The sequence below is a fragment of the Phalacrocorax carbo genome, chromosome 22 (genome assembly GCF_963921805.1).
Source record: "Phalacrocorax carbo chromosome 22, bPhaCar2.1, whole genome shotgun sequence".
NCBI lineage: Eukaryota > Metazoa > Chordata > Aves > Suliformes > Phalacrocoracidae > Phalacrocorax > Phalacrocorax carbo.
In genome coordinates, this window is record NC_087534.1 from 2,895,150 (window position 1) to 2,914,402 (window position 19,253).

The 19,253-nt window shown below is 59.7% G+C and overlaps 3 protein-coding genes across 8 annotated transcripts; all 3 read right to left on the bottom strand.

The window, feature by feature from the left end:
• Positions 1 to 13: 13 nt before the first annotated feature.
• Positions 14 to 3,517, bottom strand: IQCC (IQ motif containing C). Its single transcript, XM_064471296.1, has 5 exons — positions 3,383 to 3,517; positions 2,738 to 2,881; positions 1,844 to 2,183; positions 1,509 to 1,627; positions 14 to 1,011 (listed from the first exon to the last, which is right to left on the bottom strand). The coding sequence occupies exons 1-5, from the start codon at positions 3,470 to 3,472 to the stop codon at positions 970 to 972; spliced, it is 735 nt and encodes a 244-aa protein (XP_064327366.1). The 5' UTR covers positions 3,473 to 3,517; the 3' UTR covers positions 14 to 969.
• Positions 3,518 to 3,679: 162 nt separating this feature from the next.
• On the bottom strand, positions 3,680 to 5,524 carry CCDC28B (coiled-coil domain containing 28B). 2 transcript variants are annotated; one of them, XM_064471299.1, is made up of 6 exons: positions 5,360 to 5,524; positions 4,541 to 4,736; positions 4,274 to 4,431; positions 4,043 to 4,197; positions 3,911 to 3,933; positions 3,680 to 3,820 (listed from the first exon to the last, which is right to left on the bottom strand). In XM_064471299.1, the coding sequence occupies exons 2-6, from the start codon at positions 4,693 to 4,695 to the stop codon at positions 3,769 to 3,771; spliced, it is 543 nt and encodes a 180-aa protein (XP_064327369.1). In that variant the 5' UTR covers positions 4,696 to 4,736; positions 5,360 to 5,524; the 3' UTR covers positions 3,680 to 3,768. The 2 variants fall into 2 exon arrangements, with proteins under 2 accessions (XP_064327369.1, XP_064327368.1); XM_064471298.1 differs by having other exon boundaries at positions 4,541 to 5,136; positions 5,360 to 5,523.
• A 1,976-nt stretch (positions 5,525 to 7,500) lies between these two features.
• TXLNA (taxilin alpha) lies at positions 7,501 to 17,903 on the bottom strand. 5 transcript variants are annotated; one of them, XM_064471290.1, is made up of 12 exons: positions 17,644 to 17,902; positions 14,083 to 14,330; positions 12,756 to 13,094; positions 12,156 to 12,247; positions 11,487 to 11,657; positions 10,922 to 11,116; positions 10,626 to 10,745; positions 10,253 to 10,327; positions 9,639 to 9,731; positions 9,126 to 9,221; positions 8,322 to 8,683; positions 7,501 to 7,997 (listed from the first exon to the last, which is right to left on the bottom strand). In XM_064471290.1, the coding sequence occupies exons 2-11, from the start codon at positions 14,294 to 14,296 to the stop codon at positions 8,333 to 8,335; spliced, it is 1,746 nt and encodes a 581-aa protein (XP_064327360.1). In that variant the 5' UTR covers positions 14,297 to 14,330; positions 17,644 to 17,902; the 3' UTR covers positions 7,501 to 7,997; positions 8,322 to 8,332. The 5 variants fall into 5 exon arrangements, with proteins under 5 accessions (XP_064327360.1, XP_064327359.1, XP_064327361.1 ...); XM_064471289.1 differs by having other exon boundaries at positions 8,312 to 8,683; XM_064471291.1 differs by having other exon boundaries at positions 7,501 to 8,683; positions 14,179 to 14,330; positions 17,644 to 17,903.
• Between the last annotated feature and the right edge of the window lie 1,350 nt (positions 17,904 to 19,253).

Sequence of the window (19,253 nt, forward strand, 5' to 3'; positions counted from 1 at the left end):
GCAGATTCAGAGGTGAGCTTCAGGAAAGCTTTTTATTCACAAACAAGTAATCATCATCAGGAGCAGAAAGATACATCTGCCGTATGGCAAGAGTGACTGTTCAGTCAGCAGGAACGCAGAGTGTTTGCACAGAAGGCTCAGGGTCGCAGTAGGGAACCAGAGCACCATGTGGTAAGTCCCTTTCTGAGGGACCTCAAATGCCCCTGAACTAGAGCAACGTACAGACAAAGGACCCCGTTAAGTCCTTACTTGCTCCCTCAAGCACCAGTCCAGGCGACTCTGCTACACAGAGATATTACCACGGCCAGGGACTCGCAAACTGGGAACCAAGCCTCATCTCCTGAACGTCAGGTTTGATGAGCTATTGCTCCCCACCAACTGCACAGGAAAGTTAGAAAACTCTCCTCCTAACTTACTACTTCAACTAGGTGTTGCCCAAAGCCTACCATGAGTGCTTGGAGATCCCAGATATTGCAGAGCCATCCCAAATGCACAACTTAAGATAACGACAGGGTCATGCACAGTTCAGCGGAGAAGAGCTTGTTCCTGCAGGTTCAAAGCACCTGCTGCCTTCGGGCAGTTTAGTTCTACCACAAGCAATCAGCTGGTCAGAAAGCACCTTCTGTAAGTGACAGTCTTTCCAGCCTCGATTTTCCTCTAGGACCATCTAGCTCAGCCAACAGAAATAGGGTTCTTGTGGCAGGAGGCCTCACTGGGACTCCCTCCAGGACACACAACCACCTCCCTGGCTTCACAGTGATGTTTAATCCCTACTTTGACCCAATATTCACATTTAAAAGAAATAAAAGGCTTTCTTGCCATGTTCATCCGAAGCAGAAAACGTCAACCCCCAGAGGCAGAGTTCCCCTTAGCTGCTGCTGTCCGTGAGGTCACGTCACAACTGCGGTGCTGCAGCTCCACTGCTTCTCCACACCCATACAAGCACCCCACGTGCTCAGGAATGCCCTCCTACGGGTCAGGAATCCCCAGCCTCTGCTTCAGCATCAAGTACTGCAAGAGAAAAACCCAAGCGTTACTGATTAAATCCCAGAGACCTACAAGTAGAAAAGCAACCACCCTTGCAGATCAGCCAGCAGAATCATTGCACTGGGCCAGAGGACGCACAAGTCTCACCTTTCAAGCACTGCAAATAGCAGCTCGCTAAGCTAGTGGGTGCCTAGGGTGCACCGCTGCATCGTACAGACAGGATAGTCACCCATGTAGCAATGTCCCTGGAGCAGGCCAGGAGCAAAGCTTGTAACCAGATCTAAACAGCTCCTCTTTTCCTTCATCATTCCTTTCCTCCACCCCCCACCTGCCCCAAGAAAAAGGGAAAAAAAATAAAAGGGCACTGCCCTCATCCACCCCAATCCTTGGGTAACCGAACCGTCACCGTTCAACCCCAGTCCCACCACAGACGGCACCGCTCTGGTGGTGGTCTGGCAGGCATAGCCAGACAGGCGCTGGTCCGACCCACTGGTTTGGACGAGGCAGGGTCAGGCCCTTACATTTTTACGGCTGACAATAGCTTGTTGCAACCACAGCGACTCCATGACCAAGTGATTTCTGTAGGACTCGAGACCAGACTGAGTTCGAGGAAGCTTCTTTATGTCCTCCAGTGGAATTTCTGCAAAGAAACAGAATAACCTATTATTAGAAGAAAGATGCAGATTACACCTACTGTCCCTCCTGCACCGAGTTGTTCTAAACTCTCCAGGATATTCTCAAGGTTTTGGTTCTCCAAGGACATGCCGTGCCCCTGACGCTCACCACCAGGTTGTTCATACTACGCAGGAGAGCGCACAGCCCTGGGCCACGCCACACGCCAGCTCCTGTCTCTTACCCAGGCAGGCTTCAAGGGACTCTGCCTCCAGGAGAGCTCCGTCCCGCGCAGAGGGTACGCTGCTGCTGTTCTGCCAATCCCCGCTCTCTGCTGGGGCCCTGTGCCCCTTCTCAGCGCACTTATCGGCATCAGCCCCGAGATTTGGGGTGCTCACTAGATCGCCTTCACCCACGGCACTCAGTTCTTTCTTGCCTTGCAGCTGGGCTGTGGGTTTCACGTTGCTGCAGCCCCAGTCCCGTTGTGGTTCAGAAGCGTCCAGCTCCTCCTGTGGTTTTTCTGCACTGGCCTTGTCGCTCGGTACAGCCTCCCGTGGGCCTGAACGCTTCCCTTGCGTTGCCTTCTAAAGGGGCAACATGTGAGAGATTAAACACATGTAGAAGAAAATACAAAGATCTGAAAAGCAGCTCTGCTGCGGGCCAGAGGCTCTGTCCCAGCCAGAGATCTGCCGTTAGCAGAGCTCCTACCACAATGCCACCGTGCTCTGGTTTGAGCCAAACTTTCTAAAGGGATCTTTCTCCAGAAGCAGCAGAAACATCAGAGTGGTGCTCAGCTGCCGCAGGAGCCAGTTGAACCGTTCAGGATGACTGGTCGGGGGGGTGCCTAAGAGCGAGACCCGCAGAGGAGTCACCTGTGCCGGCTGGGCGTTGGACTTGAGGCTGAGCTTCATCCCAAGAAAGAAATCCTCAGCTGGGGACTGAGGGGCACAAGTCAGGGAGAACCTGACATGCCTTGGCTACATAATTATCATTTGTAATTTGGCAAAATTACAGGTTCCTGGGACTGTGCTGCGTACGTATCGTCTGCCCAGTTCGCTGGGCCGCACCGCCTGCTGTGCCCCCGCACCCCCGCCTCGGATGGGGCCACAGAAGCCCCCGCCCGTCCCGACACACCGACCTCGGGGACAAACACGGGCCGTGGCAGGACCCATCCCCTCCACTCGAGCTGGCTCAGGTCTCCCTCGATCTCCCGCACCACCTCCTCGTACTCCATCCGCAGGCTCTGAAAACGCTTCCGCAGCAGGTAACCCCTGACGCAGGCCTGTGGGCATGGGGCAGAGGGGCTGCTGGAGCCAGCGGGTAACCCCTCTGCCCCCCCCCCGCCACCCCAAAGCCCCCCCCGGTCCCCCAGACCCCTCCCAGCCGCCCCCAAGCACCCTCCCCAGGCACCTCAGGGGACCCGGTCTCGAAAACAAGGAGCAAACGCGTCCCACGTCTGGAAACAAGGCAGGTTTTAATAAGGCAGCGCCGTCCCGAGCGGGGCCCCCGCCACCCCCCACGGGAGCACCCCCATCCAACTGTGCACCCCCAAAGGCCCTCCCAGCTGTGCAGCCCCCTCCCTTCTCCGTGATAGCCCCGTCTAGCCGTGTCCACCCCACAGGTCCCCTCCCAGGCGTGTCTCCCCACGGGACCACCGCCCCCCATGTTCCCCCACGGGTGTCCTCCCCCAACGGGGACACCCCCCCCTCCCCGCTGGGCCCCACCGCGTCCTCCCACGGCCTCCCGCCTATTCGGGCCCCCCCCGTCCCGGCCGGGCCCCCACCTGTAGGCGGGTCACGGCGTTGAGCAGCCGCCGCCATCCCTCCTCCTCCTCCTCCGCCCACGGCCCCGGGGCCGCCGCAGCCGCCGCCATCCCCCCGCGCCGGCAGCCGCGGCGCCGCCTGATGGCGTCATCCGGCCGCGACGGCGCCACCGCCCCTCATGTGGGTCCCCCAAAATGGCGCCGGGGGGGGTGGGGGGGGCACTCGCGTGTGTGTCTCGGACTCGCAGGGCCCCACCGGCCCCCGCTGTCCCCACGTTGCGTGACCGGCGTGGCCCCCATTGGCCCTTCCGCCGGGGGGGGGGGGTAGGGGGGTGGTGACCCCAGTGTGGGGCTCCCGTGGGGTCTCCTGGTGGCGGCCGCCCCCCCCAGCCAGGCCAGGCGTGGGGTCAGGCCGCCGCGTCCTCGGGGTCGGGGCTCTCTGCCAGGTGCAGCTTCTGTCTGAGAGTGGGTCAAGGCAAAGCACCGTCCCCCTGCCGCCATCACTACCGCCAGCGCCATCGCCCCTGTCCCGCACCCGGCCCAGGATACATGGAGCCACTGAGCTCCTCCAGCTGCGGGAGGCAAAGGCAGAGGCTGAGGCGCCGGTGGGAAGGCCGGGACCGGCGGGGATCCCGGTCACAGCAGCGGGGCCCGGCCGGGGTGAGGGGGGCCGGCACTCACGTGTGCCAGCAGCTGGTCCAGGTTCCTGTCGGCCGCCGCCTTCTTCTGCTCCTCAGGGAGCTCCTCCACGCAGACATCGAGGCCGAAGTGGAGCCGCGCCAGCTTCTCCTGCATCTCCCGCACGTGTTCCAGCTGCTCGAAGGAGCACTCCTTCCCTGCGCCCACGGGCAGGAGCCGTCACGGCCCACCAGCCCCAGCCCCCCAGGTCCCCCCGACCCCGCAGCCCCTCACCAAAGGCCTGCAGCTTTCCTGAGTGGAAGTCGCTGAGGAGGCTGAGCAGCCCCCCCTCCATCTCGCAGACGTCGGAGACGTCGGTGAGGAAGCTGTGCTGCAGCGGGGCTCCCCGTGCCGCCCCCGTGCCACCCGCCCGCACCCGCTCCTTGCTCGCCCTGCACAGGGAACAGAGAGGCTGGCGTCGCCCAGCCCCTGCCTGGCCCCGCACCGGAGGGGCTGCGGGGGGGGGGGGGGGCTGGCCGTCACCCCCGCGCTGGCACTGACCGCCTGAGCCGGGCGCGCTGCCTGGGCGAGGGCAGGGTGGGCAGCGGCAGCGCAAAGGATGTGCTCTTGCTGGGGGGCAGGGGCCGCGGGGCAGCGGTGGGCGCCGGCTGGGCCAGGCAGGCCTTGAGACTCCGCTTCTTCCTCCGGTCCTCCATCCTGAAGGGCGTGGGGACACCGGAGCCACGGGGCGGGGACCCTGCGCGGGACGGACACAGCTCTTGGCGGCTCCTTCCCTGCACGGGCCTTCTCGTCCCCAGAGAGGACGGGTCTGCCCTGAGCCGGCGGGGATTGGGGTCCCTCCAGGGAGCAGCACCGGGGCGGTGCCCGCCCCTCCTGCCTCCGCTTGCGGTGCAGCGGTGGGGCCCCGAGACCCTCAGCACCGCAGCAAGCCGGCCACGGCCACGGGTGCGCCGCAGCTCTGCGGCAGCGGGAGGGCTGAGGCGGGGAGCTTGGACCCCCCTCCCCGGGGGGGGCTGTGCTCAGGCTGTGCTGTCCCGGCGTCTGCGCTGCAGCATCGCGGCGTGGAGCAAAGCCGGGGCCTGAGCGGCGGCTGGGAGCTGCAGGCCTGACCTTGGCTTTCAGCGTCTTCCCCAGCACTGCAGAAAAGAGGATTGGGGCCACGAGTGCCCCGGGGCCGAGCGAGCCCGGCTGCCCTTGGTGAGAGCTGGGCAGAGACCACGGGGGGTCCCGTCACCCCCGAGGCACCAGCCCAGAACTCCGGGGCGCTTCGTGGCGGTGGGATGGGGCTGCAGGAGCCCCCTTTGTCCGCGGCCCCCGGCCGCCCTCCCCGAGCGCCGCAGCCGTGCTGGGGGGACTGACCTGCGGCAGAGCCCTGGTCCGGCCTGCGGTGCCGACCCAGCCGCGACCCGGAGCCCGCCGGACACCCGTCTCTGCAGCCCCGGGGCTGGGATTTGCATTTAAAGGGAAAGGGAACTTCCTCCGGCGTGTCCGCGGGGCGGTGGCACCGCCGGACACCGGCATCGGCTTCGCGCGGGCCCGGGGGAGAGGGCAGGGGCCGGCGCGGCCGGAGCAGGTGCAGCAGCCCCGTTGGGACAGCGAGAGCCTGGCGTGGGCGGCGGGATCCGTCCCCGTGTGCCTTGCCCAGGGGCACCCCGGCAGACCCGGGGGTCACCGCCTGGCACCCCCCTCCGACGCCCCAGGCTGCCGGGGTTTACCCCGAGTCCCCTCGGACTCGTGTGATCACCGGAGCCGCTTCTGCAGGACCGAGCCTCCAGCCCCGCCGCGGGGCTGGATTAAAGACAGGTCCTGTCCTCCCAGCAGAACGGAACATGGCTTCTTATTTAAATCGTTGCAGGACTTTAAGCCAAGCTTAAGACGTTTTGGAGCCGATGCAGACACCAAGGACCAGCCAAGTCTGGGGTTCAGTACCACCAGTGCCAGGACCCCCAGGGCAGGGGGTCTGACCTGGCTCGTGCGGAGGCAGAGAGACAGGCGAGGTGCCCTGTGCTGGGGGTCTCAGGGACAGACTCACCCAACCTCCCCCCAGCCGGGATGTCCCCTCACTGTCGCAGCAGAAGGGCCCTGCCAGGCTCCCCAGCCCCCTGGGAAGGCAGGGCCGGGGCCCCTGGGGAGCCAGGGAAGCCGCACCCAGCAGAGGCTGATGTGGCCTCCCCACTCCCATGCCAGTGCCCCGAATCTTCACTCCCAAACATGACCCAATGAATGAGAAACAGCAGCGGCAAGGTTGGGTGCATTTCTGTTGGATATGAAGATACATACAAAGCCCCCACAAAGGTTATCTGTACCCTAACAGGGAAAAGAAAAAAGAAGGCAGGAGAGGGTGAGTTGGTGACTTTCCAAGAGGTTTTTCTTTTACTGAAAGAGCAGGAAGACGAGTCCAGAGGCTGGCGGCAGCCCTCACTCAGCCCAGCTGCTGGGAACGGGGTGCTCCCACCAGGCCTGAGCTACATTCACCTGCTCACAGGCTCCTGCCGGCTCCTTCCTCAGGGGAAAACATCCCTGCTCTGGCAGAAGCAACACGGACAGCGAGGGGCTGGAAGACAAAGCCACGCTCAGCTCCAGGGAACACATCCCAGTGGATGTTCAAGACCGTGGCTCTGCAGAGCCTTGTTAGACCCCGTCTGTGCTGCAGCCAGCCACGTTCGTTAGACCTGAACTCGCTGGGGTCCCCATGGAGGGAAGGGGGACACGGAGGCACCTCCCCATGGGCTGCTCCCCCCGGCAGCGAGGCAGGTCCTTTGCGAGGGTATGGTACGACTGTGGAGAGAAGATGCAAGAGCAGCTGCGTTGCTGGAAGAGAAACCAAAGCTGTTCCGCTGAACACATCCACTGCGAGGAATGGCTCTGGCCAGCTCGCTTCAGCTTCAAGCAAAAGGAAGGCAATGCTGAAAATAAAGTCTGTTGTAGAGAGGAGCTGCAGCAAGGAGGTTTCCAAGCAAGCAGAGGTCTCCCAAAAGCATAGCAAAAAGAGAGTCTTGAGAAACCGAGGAGAAATCCTGCAAGCCACGTGCCAGCAGGTCCCACGTCTGTCCATACACACCCTCCCAGCACAACAGGGTCCTTCGGGTGAGCGCTTCACCCTGGGGGCAGAGGCCGCAGGGACCCTCCCAGGCACAGCAGCACTTGGGAGATGCTCTTTTGAGGAAGCAGAGAGGGAAAGGAGAAAGGGGGAGCGGTGATAGCACCGGCAGGGCCAGACTGGCAGGCCCGAGGAGTCCAACGCTGCAGAAGGGACCAGCCTGCAGCACGGTCCTCGTGCTGGTCCCGACGATTCAGCTGAAGCAGCAGGTCATGGAGCAGAGGCAGGTTTTATCCTCCTGGAGCCCCAGCTCCGTGGATGTCTCTGAGACCACCACCTCGGCCCGAGGGATGGGCCGGGGGAGGTCCTGACGTGGGGGCAGAGGAGCTCAGGCAGAACCTCCCTGCCCCCTTGCACAACTGATCACACGCACTTGTGCAAAACACTTGGGAATTAGACCTTTGGATTAACTGTTTAATACACTTGTGCACATGTGCGTATAGCAAAGAGGCAACTGTGAATCATAAGGCTATCGAGACATTGGCAGGGTCTGGGAAGAGCAGCACCCCAACGGGAGGGCTTGCATGAACTGGGCACCCCCCCGTTTCTCTGCTTCTTTTTGTCTCCGTTCAATACACGAAACCCACCCAGAGGAGGGGAAACGGCCTCTTTCGCCCTCGTTTGCTCAGCTCGCACATGAGAGAGCTGCCAGCCAGGGCACGAGAAAACAAGAGCAAGTCCTGGAGCTTCCTCCTGCCTGAGACAGAGGAGGGAGGGAGAATCCAGCGCCAGGAAACACTTCGGTTCTCCCCTGCTCAGCTCATTTGCTTTCACTCGATGAGAGAGTCGCTGTGAAGGTGGAGGCGGCGACGCATCCAGCTGTCCCAGCGCCGCGTGCCGGGGCAGATCCACGCACCTGCTTTCCTGAGCTGCACTAGATTTTAGGGGAGTCGCAGCCTGCCAATGACAAGGTCTTTTAGTGAAAGGGGCGATCAGTCAATTCTCCATATATTAGTTATTCACGTACACGCAGGGAGGTGGGTCGTTCTAGTTTTCATGTATATCCATATATAAAGTGTACGTTGCCCTGCACATATTTTATATCATATATATATCATATATATATATAAAATTTTAAAAACCCTCCAAAAACCTAAGCTAGGAAATCTCAAATCCCCAGGAGGGCTGTCCTCTTGCGCCTGTCCGAGGACCAGGAGAGGGGCATCAGATCGAGTCTACGGAAACATTCGCGTTACCCTCCCTCGCCCTACCTCTGCCTACCGCCGGCGGGCTCAGTCAGCGCCCTGAGTGCCTTCCTCAGTCCCACTCTGCCCCAAGGCTCCCATGCTCAGTTCTCCCAGGCTCTCCGCAGGATCCGTGCTGTGCGTCGGCTTTCCCGAGTGAAGGCCATCCTCGGCCAGGCGCTGCTCTGCCGGAGCACCTCCCGCCACCGCCTCGGAGCCGTCCCGAGATGGGTCCTTCAAAGGCTCCAACAGGTCCGTGTCTGCCCGGGGCGCGTGGGCACACAGGTCCTGCACCTTCTTATTGAGGTCGTTGCGCTCCGTTTGCAGGGCTCGGCACAGTTTCTCCAAGCGCTGGATTTTCACCTGAAGCCCCTCTAATTCTTTGTCCCGTAGGGTTTTCTGCAAACAGAGAGGAAGTTCAGACTCTACCACGCTGGGGACAGAGGCAGAAAGGGAGCAATAGGAAACCTCAGATGGAATTTCAAAGGGAAAATACTCATGGCCAAGTGAATGTTTGGCATTCAAAGGACCTGTGCTATCGTCACCGCTTCTGCCTTCCTCTGCCCCCCCCCCATCCAGGGCCAAGGGCTGCTGAGGCTGCCTGACTTCTTCCACGCACCTCAGCACTAACCATCACTTCTGTCACGTGAGGGAGGACTCCTGCCACCACATTCAGGGAGGGAAATCAAGCTGAAGGGAAAAACACAACCCCCTCCCAGTATGCCTGCAACGAGAGGAGCTGTCCTGCTACCCCTCAGCTCCAGCCCAACATCACACAACACATCACCACTCTGCTCCAGCTGCCCGCCTCCGCACAGGAGGACAGGCAGAGCCTCCTCACCTCTTCAGCCATTTCCAGGAGAGCCTTGTTGCTGCTCTCCCAGCGAGAGCGGTACATAGTGGTCTCTTTCTCCAGCTTCTTGATTTTCTTAGTCATCTACAGAATCACGGTGACAAAAATGGAACAAATAAGCCACAGGCAGAGCGCTGCAGTCAGTTACATCTCACATGTCCTCAGGCAGGCACCCACTATCCCGGCACAGACAGCGAGGTTCTGCTGTCCTGGGAAACGTCCCCTTGTATCACTGCAGTCAGGTTCACCAGCGGGAAACACTGACCAGGTACCAGCAAACCACGAGGCAGGGGTAGCGCTGCTTGTTCTGACACAGGTGGGACGCAGCAAGGACAGTATCAATCTTGGACGAGCAGCCAGCTCACGGCTGACTTTAGCACCAGCAAAACTAAACAAAACGAGAGCTGCGGCTCTTCCAGCTCGGAGAAGCATCGAGGAGACACAGGCAGGCAGTGCCTCCAGCCCACACAAGCTCTGCTGGGCAGTAAAAATGCTACCCACCTTCTCCATCTCCTGTTTAAATGTCGTGAACACTTCACTGCTTTTGGAAAGGGTGTTCTGGAATTCTTCAAACTTCTCTGTGTAGAGAGCCAGCTGCGGGGAGAGACAGGGTTACAGCTCCTCACTGCTCCCCACAGCCCCTCCTGACAGCCTTCCCCGGGAGAGGGGAGACAACCAGCTCAGCTCTTGGCTGACATCTTGTGACTGGACTTCACGACAAACGAACTGGCAGCTGCTCTGCCAAGAGCAGGTACTGGGGAATGTGGAAAAATTCTTTCCAAGGGAAACATCCCCAGATACGTTCTGCAAACATCTCCTGTGTCTGGCAGGAGGCGCTTGCTGGGTCTGATTCAGCCGGGTGTGATCACACGACTGCTCCCAGCACTGGGAGATGCGCTGGTAAAACCAAGGCCCCTTTCGCCCAGAAGGCAGAACTGCTGAAGGAAGTCTTGGCTCACACCATGCTGACACAGGAGCACCCACACCAAACCCAGGAGCAATCCTGCCCCTGTGTTTTCCAGATTAAGGAACTTCGGGTTGTTCCCTGCTTAGGGAGGAAGGAAAAAAAAACCCAAACAAATAACCAGGCTGAGCGCACAGGCTGGGTAACTCACCTGCTGCTTGAGATGGGTCTCCTGCTGCTTCATCAGCTCACACATCCTCTGTGATTCCACAGCTTCCTTCAGCAACTAGGGAAGAGCAAAAGCAGTTACCTGGCTGCAGCCAGGGAAGGCTCTTGACATGCCCCTGCATGGCTGGTGCTTTGCCTGGAGACAGGAGCAGGCTGGGAGAAACACAAAGAGCAGAGCAGGGCTCCAGCCTCGCTCCTGAAGCCGCCGGGGAAGCGGTCACTGCCGGACAGGCAGGAGGCCTGGGATGGCCTGATCCGATCTGGGCTCCGTGCTCAGGGATCCAACAAGCCTCCACAGAGGGACAAGGCAAAAAGCAAAGTGCTCGCAACCATTAGAGAACTGCTCTAAGACTTACAAAGTCCTTCTCCCGCTGGTGTCTCTCCTCTGCCTCCTTCAGCATTTCCTGAGCCTGCTGGAGCTTGGCATCCACCAGCTGCTGCTGCAGGTCCTTGTGTTTGAACACCTTGTCAATGTGCTGCCAAGAGAACACCACCAGTCACTGACATCCTCAGCCTGGTCCTTGCTGCCCCAGCAGCAACCCCAAGGGAAGATCCCAGAGGCCCTTCTCCCGTCCAGCAGCAGAAACACACCTCACGGGGTGGAACGGATGCACCAAAGCATCCCCACAGCAGGTCTCCCACCCTGACCCACCTCCTCCCGCAGCTCGTACTGCTCGATGAGCTTCTTCAGCCGCTCCGCCAGCTCCATGTTCTCCTGGCGCAGCTTGGAGTTCTTCTCGTTGTGCTGCTCCATCTGGAGCTGGATGTCGTTCAGCGTCACCTGGAAGTGGGATGTCACCTCCTTCCGCTTCTCCTCTTCCTCCCGCGCACGCTGGACACCCTCCTCCTGCGTGAGGGCAGCAGAGACAGCAGGGACATGTCATCCTCTGTGCTGGGCAGGGGAGCAAACCCTCCCAGCCTCCCACTATTATTTACATCCATCAGGAAGGGGCTTTAGGACACAGCCTGACAGCCCCCTTCCTCAGCCTGCTTTGGGCATTTCCCCTCCCCTTCTCCAGTGAACACACCCTGAAATAACGCTTGGGCATGGTGGGTTGTGATGGCTTAATGGTAAAATTAAAGCACCGCCCTGGACAACAGGCTGTGGGCAATCACCAGTAAAGGTAAGTTTGCCAAAATGGCTCACAGCCCCACAGCGAGCGATCCAAGTGCTTGGGATGAAGCAGCTCCTGGAATAGCGCCCAGGAGACGCTTGCCTTGAGGGTGCGGTTGTGTCTCTGGAGCTCGCGGCACAGGCTCTCCAGCTTGCTGCGGGCCAGGATGGCCTTGCTGTGCTCGCTCTGCAGGTGATCCTTCTCTTGCACCAGCTGCGCCTGCTTCTTCTGCAAGATCTTCATCTGTTTCTGGGAGTTACGGTGCTCTTCCAGCTAGGACGGGGGAGAAAAGGGCACAGATGTAGCAAAACGGACCAGGGCAATATGCTGTGCCCCTGTGAGGGGACACAGGGATGAAAACAGGGCTCTCTGTGCTCCCAGAGGAGGACGGGAACTTCATAGTGGCACAAAAGATGCCACTTTTGAGGAGAGCAGGACTGATGCAGAGCCCAAGGCCCTCTGGGCAGGGCCCTTCTCCTTCCTGAGAAGATTAGCCAGAAATACTCCTGTCCACGCTTACACTTCTGCAAATGACAACACCTGGCTGGACCAAGCAATATCTGTCCTCTGATATTTGGACATCCGGCATTGTAGAGATCCCAGGACACACACTGCTGAGCTACAGGTGTGTTCCTGGATTGTTCCTCTCAACATCACAAAAAATAATAAGAAATCTACAGCCATCTTCTGCCTCGCCAAGCAGCTCCCGTGCTCACAGCTGCAGTGTCCTCCACCAGCCCCAGAGCCTGGGTTGAAGAAAGAAGCACTCACCAGCTCAGCGTATTTCTTGCACAGTGCTGCTAGTTTCTCCTCTGGCGTGCTCAGGGTGTTGAGTGTCTGCATCAGCAAAGTGATTTCTTTGCCTGCAATGAGACACGGGATTATAAATAAATAAATAAATAAACGAAATCAAATCACTTACACAGAGTTCTGGCTCATACGGGCAAAGACAGGAGAGACAAACCAGGTCTCTCAGCCACGCTTGTCCTGGGCCAGAGCCACACTTCCAGCACCTTCTCAGGGCTCTGCCCCACAGATTTCACCGCATACAGTGGGTGAGCAACTGAAGCAGCTGGGGAGGGACCTGGTTTTCAGAGTGGGAAACCACCACCAGGCTGGGTAGAGAGTGTTGTGTCCAGCGGAAGGGAATCCACAGAATTTGGAGGCTGCAGCAGCACCCAGGAGCTGCCAGTGCCTTTGCAGCACTCAGCACATCTCCTCACATACCACAAAACACAATTCTGTGAAGTTCCCAAACACAACACGCACGCCAGGCACTTATTTCACGGAGGGCAATTAGCGCAGTACAAAATCAATGCCTGCACCCAATTTCTCAGGCCGGCAGCACAATTAGAGCAGGGAACGTCTTACCTAGGCCCTTGGCTTTCTTCTTTTCCTGAGCCTTCTTCTGATCCCGCTCCCCACACTCCTCGACGGGTCGAAACTCTTCGGTCCCCTTCGTGCTTTCCTTCTCCCCGTTCATCTCAGGGCCACCCGACTCCTGGTCACCGTTCCTCGGGGACTCACTACGACACTTCTCGGCTTCTTCTGGCTCCGCAGGCTCACTCTGCCCGCCGTCCTCGCCTGGACCCTCCTGGCTGGCATCCACACAGTATGTGTTCAAGATGTCCTCAAGCTGCCTGCTTAGCTCTTCAGAGACGTCACGCACGGCAGGCCGGGAGGACTTGGTGTCCTCCTGTGCAAGAGGAGCTGTGGGAGACGGGAACACAAAAGCGTGAGACTTCCCCCACACCGTCTATTCTCTGGTCTCTATAAACACACGGCAAAGGGAAGGTTTCCCGAGCACCCCACTGCACCAGGGCTGGCTAAACTTCCAGCAACATAAGCTGCTTTGTTCTGCCTGCGTCTCCAGCCAGCTGCCCTGACAATGGAGGTGCATTCCTAACAGCCTCTCTTTTGATCACGAGAGCATGACCAAGCCCCTGACATCTGTCAAGAGCAAAAATTAGCCCCCCTCCCCACCATCCTTTAACGAAAGCAGGTTGTATGTGAGCTTTCCCTCATAGGAACTGCCTGATAACATCCCCAGAGAAAGGCTTTTTTACATCACAATAGATTTTTAAACCTAAGTTAGCCTCTCTCCTCACATATAAGAGCAGCTGTACTGTCTCGGATCAAATATATCTTCTCGCCAACAGCAGACGCTTCAGGAAAGAGCAGGCAGCGCATCCTTCAGCATGCTGCTTTGCTTCCAAAGTGCCTCCAAATGAGAGACTTGCCGCAGTTGGTTATTAAACCAACTCTACTCGCTGCGGGTTTCCTACATCCCACATTTACCAGGCACCAGAACATGCGGCCAGGTTAATTTTAACCAAGCACCTACTTGATCAGACCTGGTTTTCATCTTCCAGAGAGTTATTTTTATGAAGCGCCAGTAACAGGGCAGGTCACTCAACATAACGCTGCCCCATGGAAAGTTATCTGACATTTTCTGAATGGGACTCTTAAGGTCTAAGCAATGACAAAGAACCCATCGTTTTCAGGTGAGGATCAGCTCCACGCTTTGGTCAGGAAGCGGTAACTACTTCAGAACTGTACACGTGCAGAAGTAGGAAGAAACCAGGATTTTCTGCCCCAGAAATCACAGCTGCTCTTACACAAGCCAAAAGAGCTGGATACAGTGGCCCACACTTACAGAGAAAGCACCAGCCTGACTCTTTCCAGGCTCAAAACCCACCCTCACGCGTTTCCTGCGCCGCACTGCTCGGGCTGTCAGCATCGTCACCAGCCGCGGGCAGGGAGCGGCTCACCCCAGGCCCCGGGGACTCCCCACCTTCCAGGGGTGCTGCGGCCTCCGGTGAGTCGCCCTCCTCCAGCACCAGGCTGCTGCTCGTTTTGGAAGAGCCAGCAGGCCGCGGGGCCACTTTGGTCTCCCCGCCTTGGTTCTTCATTGTGACTTTTCTCCCCGCTCAGTCTCCACAAACCCTAGAGAAAGAGAAACAGCAACTACGCTTAATTTTAAGTAACAGCCTGAGGGATTTTAGGAGTCATCGACCTGGACTGGGAAGGAACTTGTTCTCAGCAGAGGCTGCCACCTGCAGCTCTGCGCTGAGGAAAGCATTGCTTTGTTTTCAGTTTGCACCTCACTGCAAGGGCCTCCATACCTGGAAGGAGGTTCACAGTATGTGGAAAAAGGACTGGCCACTTGGGAGGAATATAGGAACGTTGTCAGGGCATGCAGAGATGCAATGAGGAAGGCCAAGGCCCACTTGGAACTAAATCTGGCGAGGGGTGTCAAGGATAACAAGAAGGGCTTCTTTAAATAGATCAGCAGTTAAAGGAAGACTGGGGAAACTGTGGGCCCCCTGCTGAACAAGGTGGGTGCCCTGGTGACGCAGGATGCAGGATGCAGAGGCGGAGTTACTGAATGCCGCCTTTGCTTTGGTCTTTGCTGCTAAGACTGGCCCTCAGGCACCCCAGCCCCCAGAGGAGAGAGAAAATCTGGAGAAAGGAGGACTTCCCCTTGGTTCAGGAGGATTGGGTCAGAGATCGTTTAGGCAAACTGGATCCTCACAAATCCATGGGCCCCACGGGGCGCACCCGCGAGCGCTGAGGGAGCTGGCGGGTGCTGTTGCTAAGCCACTTTCCATCATCTCTGAAAGGTCATGGAGGACACGAGAGGTGCCTGAGGGCTGGATGGTGACCAGTGTCACTCCAGTCTTCAAAAAGGGCAAGAAGGACGACCCGGGAAACTATCGGCCAGTCAGCCTCACCTCCATCCCTGGAAAGGTGATGGAATAGTTTATCCTGGAGGCCATCTCCAGGCATGTAGAGGAAAAGAGGGTTATCAGAAGTAGTCAGCATGGATTCACCAAGGGAGTATCATGCCTGACCAACCTGAGAGCCTTCTACATGGCGTGACCGGCCAGGCTGATGAAGGGAGGGCAGCAGATGTTGGTGACCTCGACTTCAGCAAGGCTTTTGAAACTGTCTGCGATAACATCCTCACATACAAGCTAAGGAAGTGCGGGTTAGATGAGAGGACAGTGAGGTGGATAGAGAACTGGCTGAAGGGCAGAGCTCAGGGGGTCGTGATCAATGGGGCAGAGTCTGGCTGGAGGCCTGTCACTAGTGGTGTTCCCCAGGGGTCTGGGCTGGGTCCAGTCCCGTTTGATATATTCACCAGTGGCCTGTATGAAGGGACAGAGTGTCCCCTCAGCAAGTTCGCTGACGTTACCAGCTGGGAGGACCGGCTGACGCACCAGAGGGCTGTGCTGCCATCCCACAAGAGCTGCCAGGCTGGAGAGCTGGGCCCAGGGGAACCTCATGGAATTCAACAAGAGCCAGTGCGAGGCCCTGCCCCTGGGGAGGAACAGCCCCCCGCACCAGCACAGGCTGGGGGGACCTGCTGGAGAGCGGTTCTGCTGACCTGGGGGTGCTGGGGGGCAGCGAGGTGACCTTGAGCCAGCACCAGGCCCTTGGGGCCAAGGGGGCCAGCAGTGCCCTGGGGGGCATGGAAAGGCGTGTGGCCAGCAGGGCGAGGGAGGTTCTCCTCCCCCTCTGCTCTGCCCCAGTGAGGCCACACCTGCAGGGCTGCGTCCAGTTCTGGGCCCCCCAGTTCAAGGACAGGGAACTGCTGGAGAGAGTCCAGCGGAGAGCTACAGAGATGATCAGGGGCTGGAGCATCTCCCTTGTGAGGAAAGGCTGAGAGACCTGGGTTTGCTCAGCCTGGAGAAGACTGAGGAGGGATCTTATCAATGCTTATCAATATGAAAATCAATATTTATATCAAAATATATCTGAAGGGTGGGTGTCAGGAGGATGGGGCCGGGCTCTTTTCAGTGGTGCCCAACGCCAGGCCAAGGGGCCACGGGCACAAGCTGGAACACGGGAAGTTCCACCTGAACATGAGGACAAACCCCTTCCCTGTGCGGGTGCCAGAGCAGGGGCACAGGCTGCCCAGAGAGGCTGTGGGGTCCCTTCCCTGGAGACATTCACCCCCCGCCTGGACGCAGCCCTGTGCCCCTGCTCTGGGGGTGCCTGCTCCAGCAGGGGGGTTGGTCAAGGTAATCTCCAGAGATCCCTTCCAACCCCTACCAGCCTCTGATCCTGTATCAGGACAACATCTCTTCCAGCAGCTCCTCCTAGAGCAAGGCAGCATCTCCCAGCTCAGACAGTACGCAGTTTTCCCAATCTGCTGGGCGCAGCGTCTCAGCCCTTCTTGTCCTTCCCCTTCTCCCCCACTGTGTTTGACTCCTGGATTTCAAACTGGGGAGCGGCCGGTGCACGCTGACAGAGAAACCCCCTCCCTGCGCAGGCAACCCAGAGATCAGAGCCTCAAGAGTAGCAAGGTCAACGCCCGCTAAAACCACACACCCAGCCGAGGAAAGCCCGTGGCTCCCCGGCAGAGCCGGTGCTCAGCGCTGAAAAGATTAACCAGCGTCGCCATGAGTCAACGTGAACAGCCCGAGCCCAAATCCCGGCTCCCTTCTCCCTCCACAGGGTACGTGTGTTCTCAGCCTTCCCACCCGCACCCTCTGCTCTAGTTATGACGCTAATTACGGAGCAGAGGCAGCCGACGCTCCTAGTCTAGAGGGAAGGGATCGTTCCACGAGAAGCGGAGAACAGTTTTTCTTGCCATTTTGCGGCAGTTACACAGAGGCCTCGGTTCTTCCTCAGAGGACAACCCAGGACAGGGCTCACGAAGGAAAAATGCAAGAGAAAATTAGCAGCGGCAGGAGCCAAGTGCGCGTGTCATCCGCCCACGTGCGGGCTGGAGGCCGTGCCCCCTCCCACGGCGGGCCTGGCAGCACCCGCTTCACGCCGCACACATGCCCCAGAGCCTCGGGCGCTCTTTTTCCTTTGCTGCTGCTGCTGCAAGTAGCGCAACTGCCGGGAGCTTCCCGAGGCCCCGGCGGGTGATAACCTGCTCCGCAGCACCCCGGGCCCCCCACCCCGGGCTCCCCCTGCACCCCCCAGGGTCCCCCCGCACCCCGCCCCGGGCAAGAGGCGACAGCTCTGGCTCTGCCTGTGCCCTCGCCCCCTCCCGGCCCCCCCCCGCAGCACCCCTCCCCCCCGTGGCTCCCCCAGCCCCACACACCGACACCCCTGACCCGGCCACCCCCCCCACCCACCCCATAACATTTTCTCCCCATCCCTAATTAACAGCGACCCCCGACCCCCCGGGCACCCCCGCACTCCCGTCAGCGCCCCTGCCCCCGGTAATGCCTCTGCCTTCCCACCCATGACGTTAAAAGCAGCCCCCTCCCCCAGCACTGCAGTGACATCATGCACGCACCCCCGTGGCGTCAGCTCCAGCGGTCTGACGCAGGTCTCCCCCTCTCTCCTCAGCCAATCAGCGCGCAGGACCCGGCGGCACCCCGGTACATCGGAAGGGAGGGCGGAGCGGCCCCCTCCCCTGAGGCGCGGTCTCGCCCCGGTGCCTCGTCCCGGTGCCGGTGCCTCGTCCCGCTCCGGCTGCCTGCCGCAACCCGCCCACCTCCCGCCACCCTCCGCGCTGAGGCGAGCGGCTCCGGCCCGGGCCTCACCGCGGCCGCGCAGTACGCATGCGCCCCGCCGCCTCGCCGTCCAATCAGCAACGGGGCGCCGCGGGGCCTGCCGGGAGAGATCGGGGAGAAGCGGCAGCCACGGCGGGAGGGACGCGGCGCGGACTACGGCTCCCGGCATGCACCGCGACGGGGACTACAGCTCCCGGCATGCCCTGCGCAGAGCCCGCCCCGGGGACTGCAGCTCCCGGCATGCCCTGCGCAGAGCCCGCCCCGGGGACTGCAGCTCCCGGCATGCCCCGCGCGGTCCCGCCCCGGGGACTGCAGCTCCCGGCATGCCCCGCGCGGTCCCGCCCCGGGGAGCCGGCTGCCAGAAGGGCGGGATGGCGCCCAGAGAGACCCGGGCCGGCGGGAGGCCTGTGAGAGCCTTGGGAGGCTCAGCGAGGCCAAGTGCAGGGCCCTGCACACGGGTCAGGGCAATCCCAAGCACAAACACAGGCTGGGCAGAGAATGGATTGAGAGCAGCTCTGAGGAGCATGACTTGGGGGCGGTGGTTGATGAGAAGCTCAACACGAGCTGACAATGTGCGCTCGCAGCCCAGAAGCCAGCTGTATCCTGGGCTGCATCCCCAGCAGCGTGGGCAGCAGGGCGACGGAGGGGGTTCTCCCCCTCTGCTCTGCTCTCGTGAGACCCCCCTGCAGAGCCGTGTCCAGCCCTGGGGCCCCCACGATAGGAAGGACATGGACCTGCTGGAGCGAGTCCAGAGGAGGCCATGAAGACGATCCGAGGGCTGGAGCACCTCTTCTATGAGGAAAGGCTGAGAGCTGGGGTTGTTCAGCCTGGAGAAGAGAAGGCTGCAGGGGCACCTTAGAGCAGCCTTCCAGTACCTGAAGGGGGACTGTAGGAAGGATGGGGGCGACCTCTTTAGCAAGGCCTGTTGTGACAGGACAAGGGGTGATAGTTTTAGAGTAAAGGAGGTAGATTTAGACTGGATATAAGGAAGACATTTTTTACAGTGAGGGTGGTGAAGTGCTGGCACAGGTTGCCCAGAGAGGTTGTGGAGGCCCCATCCCTAGAGACATCCAAGGCCAGGCTGGACGGGGCTCTGAGCAACCTGATCTAGTTGAAGGTGTCCCTGCTCACTGCAGGGGGTTGGCCTGGATGGCCTCTAAGGTCCCTTCCCACCTAAACCATTCTGTGATTCTATGACTGTGGCTCCCCTGAGGCAGCAGAGAGCCCCCCCGCCAGCCCTGCAGGAATGGAAGTCACAGCCGAGCCTCCCACCTTCACCAGGGAGGGGAAGCTGTTCCAGCCACCCCACTCCCTTCATCTGTTACCTCAAACATTACATAAATATTCCTCTTGGATGAAATGGAAATACTGCAGGAATGAGTAGTAGCTA